The 13,590-nt window shown below is 46.1% G+C and overlaps 1 protein-coding gene across 1 annotated transcript; it reads right to left on the bottom strand.

The window, feature by feature from the left end:
* Window positions 1-4,689: 4,689 nt before the first annotated feature.
* On the bottom strand, window positions 4,690-11,837 carry LOC121039000 (keratin, type II cytoskeletal 2 oral-like). Its single transcript, XM_040489017.1, is given in 12 exon segments — window positions 4,690-4,741; window positions 6,062-6,170; window positions 6,689-6,818; window positions 7,288-7,452; window positions 7,935-8,031; window positions 8,767-8,826; window positions 9,856-9,899; window positions 9,902-10,081; window positions 10,199-10,421; window positions 10,465-10,538; window positions 10,540-10,764; window positions 11,832-11,837. Coding segments are annotated over 12 exon segments (1,365 nt in total).
* Between the last annotated feature and the right edge of the window lie 1,753 nt (window positions 11,838-13,590).

Below are 13,590 nucleotides of genomic sequence, written 5' to 3'. Positions count from 1 at the left end.
AAGAAGGCCTGATAGGTCATATGAAGATGTCAGATTGCGTCCTCAGGCAATAGGGAGCACTGTAGGACTTAATGGGGGAATAACATGGTAAGATTTGTGCTTCAAATGCAATGCAGACACCCTCAAAGTCCTCCAACCTCCCAGATCTTGCTTCCCTTTAATAACCAACCAAATGTCCAACCCCCATTTCAATTCTGCAGGGAGTTCAGTACCTCCCTCTCCCCCACACTCCTGTGGAGCCCTGAGCCAGACCTTCCCTGGTCAGTCTACAATACATCTTCCTACCTGTTGCTCCCAGTCACCAAGACCGCCGTCTGCCCCTAGCCCACCCTGGCCAATAGCTGACCCCAACCCTCTTCCTTTGCCAATGATGTACTGTAATGAGAGTACAGTACGATCCAGGAATGACCCCAGTTCCTTATCTGACATCCCTGTGATAGAAATGTCATGGGCATCCCCTGGGAAATGCTTCCTTGACCATGGCCTCCATGTGTGATCTCCTGACATGTTGTAGGAGCCACTCTTCCTCCCTCTCTCTCTGCCCCTCCCCAACTCACATGCTCTCTCTTTTGCTCTCAAAAATAATTAAAAAAAAAAACTTAAAAGAAAAAAAGAAGTAAGGATACAAACAACCCATAGTACTTCAATTCTATGGAATACTCTTGGCAATAAAAAGAAGCAAACTATTGATACACACAACAAATTGGAGGCATCTCAAAGGCATTATGCTGAGGGAAATAAGTCAGTCTCAAAAAGTTACCTACTGTGTGACTTGTTTATATGAGATTCTCTGAGAGACTAAACTATAGTGACAGAACAAGTCAGTGGTTGCCCATGGTTAAAGGTGGAGGGAGTGTGTCACTATAAAAAATAACATTCAGGAGTTTTGGGGGGTGACGAAACTATTCTGGACCCTAACTGTGGCGGTGGCTTCACGAATCTATACTGCATAACTGTTAAAATTTATAGAATAGTTCACCCCAAAAAAGTCCATTTTAACATATGATAATTAAAAATACAGACAAAGGAAAAAGGAACATGTTGAACAATATCACGGCAGAGGGGTAGAGGTGGGGGAACACTAAATTAGCAGGACACTAAATCTACAAGACAAATGACCAGGTTTCTTCAAGAAATAAATTACAAGGAATAAAAAAGAGGGATATGACCCAATTGCAATGCATGAACATTTTTTAGATCCTGATTAAACAAGTGCTTTTAATGCAAACATTCACAAGACATTATAGGAATGTGAACTCAGACTGGATTTTTTTTATTTGAATATAGTTGATAAACTGGACTGAATTTTTTTTATCAAAGAATTAATGTTTATCCTGTTAAGAGTGATAATTTTAATATGGTTATATTATTTTAAAAGTCCTTATCTTTTAGAGAAACTTAAGGACTATGCATGAATAAAATAGTATGATGTCTGGGATTTGTTTCAACATAATCTGGAGGGGTAAAAGGAGTGGGGAGAATAGAAATGAAACAGAATAATGAGTTGATTGTTGAGTTGATCGTTGATGGGTACAGAAAGAAGCATTCATTTACTCTTCTGTCTATTTTTATATTTATTTGAAATTTTCTATAATAAAAAAGTTTTTAAAAAGCTACTTCCCTTAAGATTAAATATAACACCTTTCTCCTCTATTCCAGCTCAGGATGAGTCAGTGGCAGGAGCTGCCAAACTGCCAACTGCAAAGTTGGAGGATACATAGTGAGAAGCTCCATGCCCACTCTTTTCCTTGGGCTAGTCAGGCCACTCTTGGGAGTTTGGGTTGGGTTCCAGACATCCAGAGGATGTGATGTCTATGACAGAGCACCCAGAATGGTAAGGGCACCCAAAGCAGGGTTGGAAATGGAATGATTCCACAAGGAGAAGGAATCCAATAAAGGGGAAAAACATCCTCGAACATTTGTAGACTGTTGTGCACAAGAGGACTTAGGATTTTCCCTATAGCCACAGAGGGGAAAAAACTTGGACCAATGAGTAGAATTTACAAGGTAAAACTCAGTTTAGTGTCCTTTATGAAAGACAGGAGTTACTTTCCACAGGAAGCTGCTGACTATAGAATGGTGTCTTAGAGAAGACTTCAGTATCCAAATGGGGATTCCTTTTCAGGGCCTCTGAAGTCATTTCTAGCCTTGAAAGTCTGACTCCTCAGAAATTAATTAACAGTGGTAACCCTCAAAATAATAGTGGTAATATCTCCCATATATTGAGTACCTATCTTGTTCTAGGAGCTGACCTCTGTCATGCATTGTACAATTTAATCAATACATCAGTCAACAAGTACAAATTTTCTGTCTGATATCACATAAGATACAAACAATATACGGCATAGTCCCTCTCTTTAAAGAGCTTATAATCTAGGGGTGCCTGGGTGGCTCAGGTGGTTAAGCGTCCAACTTCGGCTCAGGTCATGATCTCACAGTTTGTGGGTTCAAGCCCCACGTTGGGCTCTGGGCTGACAGCTCAGAGCCTGAAGCCTGCTTCAGAATCTATGTCTCCCTCTCTCTCTGCCCCTCCCCTGCTCATGCTCTGTCTCTCTCTGTCTCAAAAATAAATAAAACATTTTTTAAAACTTTAAAAAAGTAAAGGGCTTATAATCTAGTTGCTAATCAAAATTTGTATACAAGTAGTATAATATCTGTATGAATATTTTCACTTTATAAAATACTTTCAGGGGCGCCTGGGTGGCGCAGTCGGTTAAGCGTCCGACTTCAGCCAGGTCACAATCTCGCGGTCCGTGAGTTCGAGCCCCACGTCAGGCTCTGGGCTGATGGCTCGGAGCCTGGAGCCTGTTTCCGATTGTGTGTCTCCCTCTCTCTCTGCCCCTCCCCTGTTCATGCTCTGTCTCTCTCTGTCCCAAAAAAAAAAAAAAAACGTTGAAAAAAAAAATAAAATACTTTCATGTATATTATTTCATGTATTTTTTGAAACATCCCTGAGAGGTAGATATTGTTTTTATTATCACATTAGCGAATACTAACAGCTAATATTTTAAATTACTCTCTTCCTCTGTGAGTGTCCAGTTTCCAATTTGCTCATCATGAGCCTAGCTCTGATCAAGAGAAGAAGACTATCCTCTCAATTTTCTTTATTTTCATTTCCCTCTCATCCCAATAAGGGAGTTAAATTAAACATAATAATCCAAAAAATAATAACAGTAATAATAGTAATAATCCATGTTTTTAAAAAGGAAGCAAGTATGCTAATCATCCAATGACAAATACTGCCCAGCAGCTGAGACAAAAAGCAAACATGCTAAATTAGGTAAGTTTTATTATCTATAAGGACTCTGACACTTGTTTGTTGTTCCTGGTTTTAAAAGAAACAAAACAAAACAGACAAAGCCTGGGTCTCTTTTAAAGTTGAACTTTGAAACAAATGTTAATATTAACATTACTTGATCTTAAGTGGAAAATCTGTGAACACATGTAAATAGTCAGAACTAAAGGTGGGACTGAGAAGTCAGGTTTGGAGGGATTGAATCCCCCAGGTATCTGGACCAGATCTCAGAACCAAGGACAGAGCCGGGCTGTGACTAGTCAGCTTCTGCCTTCAAAGACCAAAGACATTCCACCCCACAAATCTGTCATGAAACAAACAAAACCACACATGTGACATTGGTACACCATGCAAGTTACAAGCATGGACTCTAGGGTCCAACTACTCATGTTCAAACCCTGGCTGTACCACCTGCTAACTGCATCCTTTGGCATAGTGTGATCTTTATGTCTCTGTGCTCCTTTTTCTCATCTATAAAGTGAGGATAATCATACTTACCTCATAAGATCATTGTGAAGATTAAATTATTTATGTGTGAAATTCTCCGAACAATGTCTGAGGAGGTGAAAATTACTTAATAAAACCTTTTTTCATTTATTGATTTTCCAGAGCCTTGAGATCTCAAGATGTGGGAGGAAAAGGCAGACAGGGAGCTACAGAGTCTTACTGGGAAGAGGGGCAACTGTCATTGAATCATAAGGAATGAGGACACAAGGGCAAGGTTTGACCACATTCTCCTACCACTGTAGCCTAAAGCCCCCAAGGGAGGAGATAAACAAAGGCTGCCCCTGGAGGTGACCCAGGCTGGGCACTGCAGTTAGTCAGTTGGCTGTCACCGAGCCATTTGGAATTCTTGGCAAGGATTACTGATGCCAGTATGAGAAGTGTGCCAGCCCCAAGGCGTGTCCTGCCCTGGGATAGATCCAAAAAGAGTGAAGCACAGCGTGGCAACTGAGCAAAGGCTGACCCAGTTGGCTTAACTCCAAAGACACCCTCAGCACCCTCCTCCTCTCTTCTTCTCTCACTCCATACGTAGCTGCTAAGGTAACGTCCTGCAGGCCACATTTTGAGCATGTTGCTCTCTGATTCGGCAAACATCACGGGTCCCTATTACTCTGAAAAACTCATAGAGTCAAATACACCATCACATATTATAATTTAATGAAGAAAAGGAAACAGAGACCTGAGAGGAGGCAAGGAAGAGTCTCTATATAAGAGAACAATGGGCAGGTGATACGCTCAGGGACAAACTCCTAACCTGACAGTGTCTACCTGGGTCCCCTCTTGGCTTTGAGCCTCCAAGCGGATGAGAGTATTTTAGGAGAGAGGAGCGATTATAGAGAGGTGTGGCTAAAGGCAGGGGAAATCCTACAGTTGCACATCAAGGTCCAGTCTCAGTATTTGATGCAGGAGCTCTGGTCACTGCTGGTGGCAGTCTGCACGATCCTAGCCAAGGAAGAGGATGAACTGCTCAGTCTGGGACTCTGATCCATGGAGATGCTCGTGCTTCTGGACTGGATGCCTTTCCCACATTGGTGGACTCACTGTCCCTTTGGATGCCCTGGCCACCTCTGTTGCCCAAATGCCATTGCTGCTGCTGCTGCTAGTGCTCCCAGCACTAATGCTCTTGCTGCTGGATGTTTGGCTGACCACAACAGAAAAAAAAAAAAAAAAAAAAAGGAGGGGGCTGCTCGGTGTCATCTGTCTGTCTAAATGTCCACTGTATGCATTCCTATCTTTGGAATGAGTGTCAGAGAAAATTCAAAAAAAGGTGACCACCCTCCCATGGTAGGGAGTTCTTTGTCTGAGGGGGAATCCAGGACACACACTGGATAGGACATTAGATAAGTCCTACCCAAATACGACTCTCCCTTTGCCCCTCCCTTTCTTTTACTCTTGGAATCAAACCGTGGAAAAGACAATTTGCAGGTAGGCAAGCTGAAGCAAAGCCACAAGAAATCATCTCAAACAATAGAAATGGAGTGTGTAAGATACTAACAGATGCACACTGGGCTCTGACACTCCCCAGACATCTTGTTTAGGAAAACAAAATAAATAGGATGGGAACCTCATGGTGGTTCCTCTCAGCATCTCTGTTCAGAATTATCCCTTGGGATGCCAAAGTACAATAATCTGAGTTGCAGCATCAGGGATTGAAATTAGACGTGAGAAGGGCTTCCCTGGGATTCTAGGATGGGGATGCAGAGAACAGAGATATAACGTGTCTCTGGATACTTGGCTCTGTCATCACCTTGGCCTTGATTCCCTCACTGACAAACCTGGGATAATATACTTCTTCATCAGTTTGTTGAAGAGAGTAAATTAAGCCATGAAGAATGTCTAGTACAGTGCTTGGCCTATACCAAAAGTGACACAGCTTTGATCTGTGCCAGAGATATAGAGTCAAAGAAGCGAGACTGATGCAGAGAGGAGTGGAAACCAGTTTGTAGAACTGGAGGAGCAGGCTACCAGGACCACCTAGTATCCATCTTGTATTGTCCACCATCCCAGGATTGACTGACACTGACCTTTGGGAAGAACCATATGCCTGTTGGAAAGCACTAAGTGTTCAGCTGTAACAAATATATAAAGTTGGTGTTGTCCCCGAGCCCAAAGGGGGAGTGCTAGGCAGTATAATTCAGTTAAGCGAGCATTTGTTAAGACCCTCCTTTGTTCCCTACCACTGTGTCTAGCCAAGGGCCATACAATCCTTTGAAACTTGATTCTCAAGTTGCCCTCCTTGCCTTGGCCAGAGTCCCCACACACCTGCACTCCTCACCACCCAGCATCTTCTGGTAGGTGGCAATCTCCACATCCAGTGCCAATTTGACGTTCATCAGCTCCTGGCAGTCACACAGGAGATAAGGCTGGTATTCTGAAATGGGAGGAGAAAAAAGAGAAGGGCTGAATCTTTAAACCCACCTGGGCACATAGCAGGTGACCACAGGTCTCCCTCCAACTGTCTTAATGAAAACTTCTAAGCTGTGTGCTGTGTTGTTAACCATGCTAACTTCTTCTGCCCATATCATTCATATCCATGTAGCTACACTATGCTAGGAAATTCCAGTGGTTATTTGAATCCTTACTCAGAGATATTGGTCACCTGCTTCCCAATCTCTTAAATCTCATACCCCACGGTATGAGACCCCAGAAACTCAATGCCACATATTTCATGGAGTCTGGGGCCACACCCAATGACATGAGGGAAGACCATTCTATCTTGAAGATGATGGCTGGGAGTAAAGGTAACATACATGAAGCCATAGCTCTGTATGGTGTATCTTGGGAAGCCCCCTGTAGGTTCCAGTGAGGACCTGAAAGGCTTTCCAGCCTGCTAGGTTCAGATACCCCACCAGCATCAGAGTTACAATCCTAGGCTTTGGGGAGCCACACCTGCCTGCTTCTTGGTGCCCTCAATCTTTGCCCACAGCCTCTGGACCATCCTTTTGAGCTCTGCAATCTCATTCTTGGTGCTCCTCAAGTCAGCGCCATACCAGCTGGCTATAGTCTGCAGCCTCCCAAGCTAGAAGGTGTGGAGCAGATAGGGAGAGATTATCTCTAACCCTCAAATACATGTGTGTTAAAAGGAGAATAGGGGGAGCCTAGGTGGCTCTGTCAGTTGAGTGTCTGACTTAATTTCAATTCAGGTCATGATTCCTGGGTCGTGGGATTGAGCTCTCCATTGGGCTCCATGCTAAGAATGGAATCTGCTTAAGATTCTCTCTCTCTCTCTCTCTCTCTCTCTCTCTCCTTCTCTCTCTCTCCCTCTGCCCCTCTACCCCCACCTAAAATGAAAAAATAAAATACAATGAGAATAGAAGTGCAGTTAATCCAGAAAGTCCTAACATTACATGGAGGTCCAGCAGGCATTTAGAATGAAAAGTATTGCTTAACTAAAAATGTGCATTATCTGGGATGGGGCCAGGAGGGGCTGGAGGTGAAGGAGCAGGAGCCCTGGGTGAGTCTAGACTGATGCAGTCACCCTTATTTACCTTGACCTGGTACAGCCTCTTAGCCTCAGCCTTGCTCCCCTGGGTGATCTCTTCATACTGGGCCTTGACCTCGCTGATGATGCTGTCCAGGTCCAGATGCCAGTTGTTGTCCATGGACAGGATAACAGACATACCACTGGATTCTGACAGCACCTGGTTGTACTCCTACATGCCCTCAGGAGCACACCTTTGCACAGTGTTGCCTTCTCTCTGGGATGCCCTAAACCTTCCATGCACTGGCTCTGGAACTTTGTGAGATCTAGAAAACTAAATCTCACTGGGGGGAAAGGAAGGGGACAAGACAGAGACCCAGAAACCACGCAGCAAGAAACTTCCCAGCAGGCAGTGAGGGATTTCCCTTAACTCTCCCAAGGATTTCCATTGGGAGGCTATGTACACAGAGATTCTAAAGATATGAGCTGCAGATTCTGAAAGCTTGGAGCCAGGGGAAGGAGAACGTAAGCAATATTACCAAGGAGGTATAAAATTGAAAAAATAAAAAAGAAATAGGGATAAAGATGGGAAAGACTTTGCAAATGTTTGCTGCCAAATAGATTTCACAAAGGAAGCTGAATGCCCAGAATCAAGCAAGATCTGACACCACATGTTGTGGCTTCCACCCTACAGGATAGTATAGAGGTGCTTACCGCTTCAAAGAGGGCTTTCAGGAAGTTGACGTCACTGGTCAGACTCTCCATTTTTATTTCCAAGTCCACTTTGGTCATGCAGGAAGTATCCACATCCCGAAAGTAAAAAAAAACAGAGAACCAGCCTTCTTAGTTTTAGTATTGCTCTCATTCATTACCATTGCATTTAAGAATATTGATACTGGGGCTCCTGGGTGGCTCAGTTGGTTAAGCATCTGACTTCGACTCAGGTCATGACCTCACGGTTCGTGGGTTCCAGCCCTGCTTCAGGCTTTGTGTTGACAGCTCAGAGCCTGGAGCCTTCTTTGGATTCTGTGTCTCCCTCTCTCTCTCTCTGCCCCTCCCCCGCTTGTGCTCACTTGCTCTCTCTCTCTCTCTCTCTCTCTCTCTCTCAAAAATAAATAAGCATTTTTTTAAAAGATACCATGCTTATGTAGTTGTGGGAGCAAAAATCACTTAAACCAGACATTACACTTGCAGTAGAGAGTTTTGACAATTAAGCTCAGTGTTAGAAAAGATCTTTATTATCGATTTTTGTAATTTTTAATAGTTGGAAATAAACTGTAATATGTAAGGACTGGCTTAAAGCCATTTTGCAACTGATAAACCAAACACACTTGAGAGATATCTTAGCTACAGAAAGAAAACCCTCAGGGCGTAGGTTCAGACTCAAGGCTGGCACTGTCCCGGGTTCTGGTCATTAACACTTGGAATCCTGCTTGGGACAAAGTATTCTCCAGTCTCACATCCCTGGGAAGGCACCACCATTCCCCCTTCCCTCATGCCATCTCCTCCCTGTGCTGTCTTGTTCTTCCCCACTGGCCTGCTCATCTTCTTCAGAACCGTGAACTCATCCTCAGCCTCTGAGCACTTGTTAAACTCATCCACGTACCTATGAGAAAGGAAGGAGGTCATGCTTAAGGGTGGCTGAGCCAAGGGTATGTGCACATGTGCCCAGGGAAAGGTGTTTTTTCCAGGAGCTAGTGTATAACCTGGGGCAGGGCTGCAGGTGGCTATTCTCTGGATAAAACCAGGCTAAAGCCAGTTGAGTGGCATGCTTTATTATGATGGTAGGGCCTTTAAGAGCACATTGGCACCCCGTTTCTGACACTACAGGGTATTGGAAATAAGGGGAGTGGGGAAGAGGGGAAAGTGGGTAACAGGCATTGAGGAGGGCACCTTTTAGGATGAGCACTGGGTGCTGTATGGAAACCAATTTGACAATAAATTATATTTAACACACACACAAAAAGGAAATAAAACATGTGGTGGAACTGGTACATAACCCCTGGTGTCCTTGGACACCACATTCATAGAGGTCTCTGAATTCTCCACTGCAGGAAGTCAGTCTCATCCTCATGAACAAAGACCCATGGTCACTCCCAAGGCCACCTTCCATCTGCCCCGGAAGCTCCCAGCTGTTCCGTTCTCCATCTGTGTCCTACCTCCCCTTGAATCTCCCTCATCATCCAGGACAAACACATTCTCTAACTGGTCCTCACTCTTGGCGGTACGTTGAAATCATCTGGGGCTCTATAAAAGCTACCAATGCCTGGCTCCAATGCCCAGAAAACCAATGAGTCATGAGTGCAACCTGGACATTCAGAAGTTATAAAGCTCCCAAAGTGATTCTGGTAAACAACAAAGGATGAGATCCACTGTTGTTAATGCTAGAGTGCCTGACATCTTCCTGTGTCTAAAGGAGCTCCCTAGATGCCCATGCTGTGACATACACCTCATTCTCCTTGCCACCAACACAAATATCAAAAAAGAGCAGATCCTCCTGTCATCAGACCCCCAACCTGATACCCCATCCTTTGGCCTACAGACTCAGGTCCTTGAGGACATGCACCAACAATTTCCTGGCTGGAAAGCCTCCACACCTCCTGACCTGCACCACAATCACCTAGACTTCACTCACTTCCTCTCATATTCCTCCACAAGAGTCTGCATCATGCTCTGCATTGTGCTCCATCCAGCTGATGCCATTCACTCAGCAGCCTGTCCAGGTGGGCTCGCAGGCAGCTGGTGTAGGACTCAAAGAAGGGCTTCAGGTCACCGGTGCTGGCCTTGGAGATGGGCGGCTGCTCCTGCAGGAGGCACCACTTAGTCTCCAGTACCCTGTTCTGCTGCTCCAGGAACCACACCTGTGGTCAACAAGGGAGGAGACCACATGGCCTGCCCAGCCTCCAGCTCATGAGCAGACCCACTGCCCCAACCCAGACTTCGTGTTCTCAGACCTCTTCCCCACCATGAGCCCTCACCTTGTCGGCGAATGAAGCAAACTTGTCATTGAACATCTTGATTTGCTCCTTCTCTTGGTCTTCACCCTCCTGATCTAGAGGGTCGATTCCCATGTTCAGGGGCTGAAGGAGGCTCTGGTTGATGATCACCTCCTGGATGCTGAAGGGAAAGCCCCCTGAATCCCCAAGGCCCCCTGATCCACCAGGAATGCCTCCAAAACCACCATATCTCCATTGCCCCTTCCTCCAGCCCCACACAGCCTTCCTCTAAAGACACCTGAGTAAACCCATCAGAGCCCCCAGCCTGGACAGCACATCTGGCCACACTGAGAGAGACCTTCCTTCTCCTCCCAAGGCTGTTACATGCTCTGGCTGCCAAAGGCACCCCCTATCATGGCACAGGCTGTGGAGGCACTGCCTCCCCCAGAGCGCGAGGCTGAGTGGGACCTGGTGGGGCTGATACAGCCCTGGCTGGATGCCACGACAGCGGAGCGACCCCTTGAGCCCTTGGTGGCCTGGGACAGCCTGCTGGACTGCTGGCTCATTACTTTCTCTGGGCACAGGAAGATGTCCTGGTTCAGATGTCTCTGAGGAAAGGGCACCTTCTGACACAGGGAGATAGGTGGCCCCTTTTATAGGTCTCAGTGAACTGGTTTATTAATTGGATGATTTCCAAGGTTTCATTCTCTGGCTACAACTAATCCCCACACCAATTTCATTCGCTGTAATCCCAGAGTCTCTATTTCAAGTCTTTCCTGTAATTAGCCTTTTACAGACTTTGCGCACTACTGAACCAGGGCCCTCCCTTGATGAATGAGCTTGGCTCCTGCCAGGCATGGCTCAGTCCCAGGGCCCCAGGCACCAGCTTCTCAGGAGGCAGCAGGTTCAACTGGGTGACTCTGTGGCTTTTTCATTCCCCCAAAACTCTGGGCGTCCACTGGTGTCACTGTGCTGTCTGCCTCCCAGAACGAACTCTACACAGGAGTCTGGGAAGAGTTTGGGAAGACAGAGTGGAAAGTGGGCTCCCTTCTAACTGTAGCACCTACAAATCTCACAGTGTGTCCCCATGGAATTCACCAGAGAGCCTCTGCTGGTGCATCCCTGGTTCTACAAGCAGCACCTCTGCTACCCCAGTCACAAGGGTGAGAATGTTCCAGACTGACCCAGAGGCCTGAGTAAGTGGACTCAATACCAAAGACATTCATCTGAGCATTAACAGTGTTCACTATTGGGGTGACCAAGAGATCTCTACTGTCTCCTCTGTCTCCCTGTGGCTCCCTGCATGGTTTTATTGCTCCTGTTCAACTCACTGCCCTGGGAGCCTCCACATCCCCTTTTGCACTCCCATGCCAGGTTTCTTCCCTTTTCAAATGTGCCTCCTCGGTTCCCTTTCCAGAAAGCCTCCCCCTTTCAGGCTCCTGTGGGTTCTGCTACCTGCATTCCCTTTCTTCCTCTTTCCTGCATGAAGGCTGCAGCCCTGCCCCCTCAACAATAGACACCATGGGCAAGGGCGGGGGGGTCTTATCTGTCTGGTGCAACAGTGCCCCCATCACCCAGCACTGCACCTGGGCCCAAGTTTTGTAGAATGAATGGCTGCCCAGTTTTTCCTGCTTCTGGTACTGCCCCTCTACATGAGTCCCTGTGTGTGTCCCACCTCCATTGTCACACTGGACAAGAAAGCCTTTTCCCTTAGGACATTCCTCCCACCCAGATTGTCTCTTACCCCAAGCTCAGGACTGAGCCTGGCACATGTGAGGTCAGGATACGGTTTTAAGACAAAAACTGGTAAATTAGCTGCCATTTGTGTGGATGGCTTCTCTCTCTGCTAGATATGCCAGCTGTGTATCAAACCCATTTTAAGCGCACAGGAAATGCAACCAGATAGCCCATGGGTGGGAGAAGGGACCCGACTCATCAGAAGGCCTTGAACCTCCCTTGAATTCTCACATTCTCTTATCTTCATAAGCCCCCTTAATCTCACCTTGGATGCTTGTTGTGGCAACCTGACCACCTTCGGAGCCTGGGAGAGAGGCTGCATTGTCCTCAAAAAAAAAAAAAAAAAAAAAAAAGTGATTTCATTAAGAACTCCACACTTGGGGTAATAGCAAAAGCCACCCTAGCTACAAGGAGAGATCAGAATCTGGTGGTTTCTGGTGAACCTGGGCCAAGGAAAAGGACCCACTACAGTGGGAGGGATGCCAGAAGACCTTGCCAACAGAGAGGTTAGGAGAGCTGGAGCACTCGGGGCTGCTGTGGTATCTCCCCTGGAAGGAAAGGAAGTCATGATTGGGTGTCAGACATGGATCCATTGCCATCTGACCCTGTGTGAGAGACCTGAGTACCTTCTAGTCACACGAGGTGGAAAGAAGGAAGGGAAAAAGTCAGGCAAGGTCAGGGGCACTAGAGTTTACAGAGTTCTTTCTGCTTCCAGTAAGAGCTTACACTGGGCTTGGAATACACATTTCCTCACACCTCAGCATCTGCATGGACCTAACACCATGCCTTGCCTCTATAGACAGCACCATGGGAATAGCTCACCAGATGGCAAGTCAGCTCTCAAAGATTTGTGGGAAACGTACTCATTGCAAGGCACACAAGACAGCACAAGAGCTAAAGTTTAGGCAAAAACAGGTCTATTCAAACATTTATTGAGCATCTTTTGGTCATAGAGCAAGGAATTCAGAGGAAAAAGGAGATGTGTTCTATATATGTAGGAAGCAAACAGTCTGACACTCTCACCCAGGACACGAGACAAGCACAGATGGAGCCAGTAATAGCCATGTGTCTATTGCAGTTATAGGAGGGGAGGGAAATGGGATCTGTGGAGGGAAGTTAGCCATGGAAGGTTTCCCAGAGGAGATATCATGAGCCAATTTGATAAAGAAGATGCACAGCATCCCATGTTGGGATGAAAAGACTTGCAGGGACCAGCCTGTGCAGCAAACATTACAGTTTTATTTGAAGCAGGATCATCAGAAGCTACTTAAGGCAACAGAGGGTAGTATGTTATATACACAGATGCGGGGGCGTGTACCAGCATGACCCATTGCGTGGGAAGAAATTATGCCGGTCATGGCAACCTGGAAAACTATGGTGGGTCATGGAATTGGACATGGTTCGCTTCTCCCCCAAAGACCCACCCAGAACCTCTAGTCTCTCCTTGCTCCCATCCACCCCTACATCGCTGCCAACATGATCTTATACAAATACCACTTTCAACCTGTCACTCTTCCACCCAGAAAATGACTAGGCCTCCTGTTCTAGAAGAATGAGCTTCTCCCTTGACCTCTAATGCCCTTCCTCCTCTGCCTCTTATTCCTTCCTCCTTCCCCAGTGCCTCCCTTTAATATTAAGGCCTTACCACTCCATCCAAGTCAATTTTCTTCCTATCGTTTGGTGGGAAGTTGGACCAA

Source organism: Herpailurus yagouaroundi, unplaced genomic scaffold (assembly GCF_014898765.1).
Source record: "Herpailurus yagouaroundi ecotype Mexico unplaced genomic scaffold, PumYag 166, whole genome shotgun sequence".
Lineage (NCBI taxonomy): Eukaryota > Metazoa > Chordata > Mammalia > Carnivora > Felidae > Herpailurus > Herpailurus yagouaroundi.
Note: the sequence above shows the minus strand (reverse complement) of the source record. Positions and strands in the feature narration are given on the sequence as shown.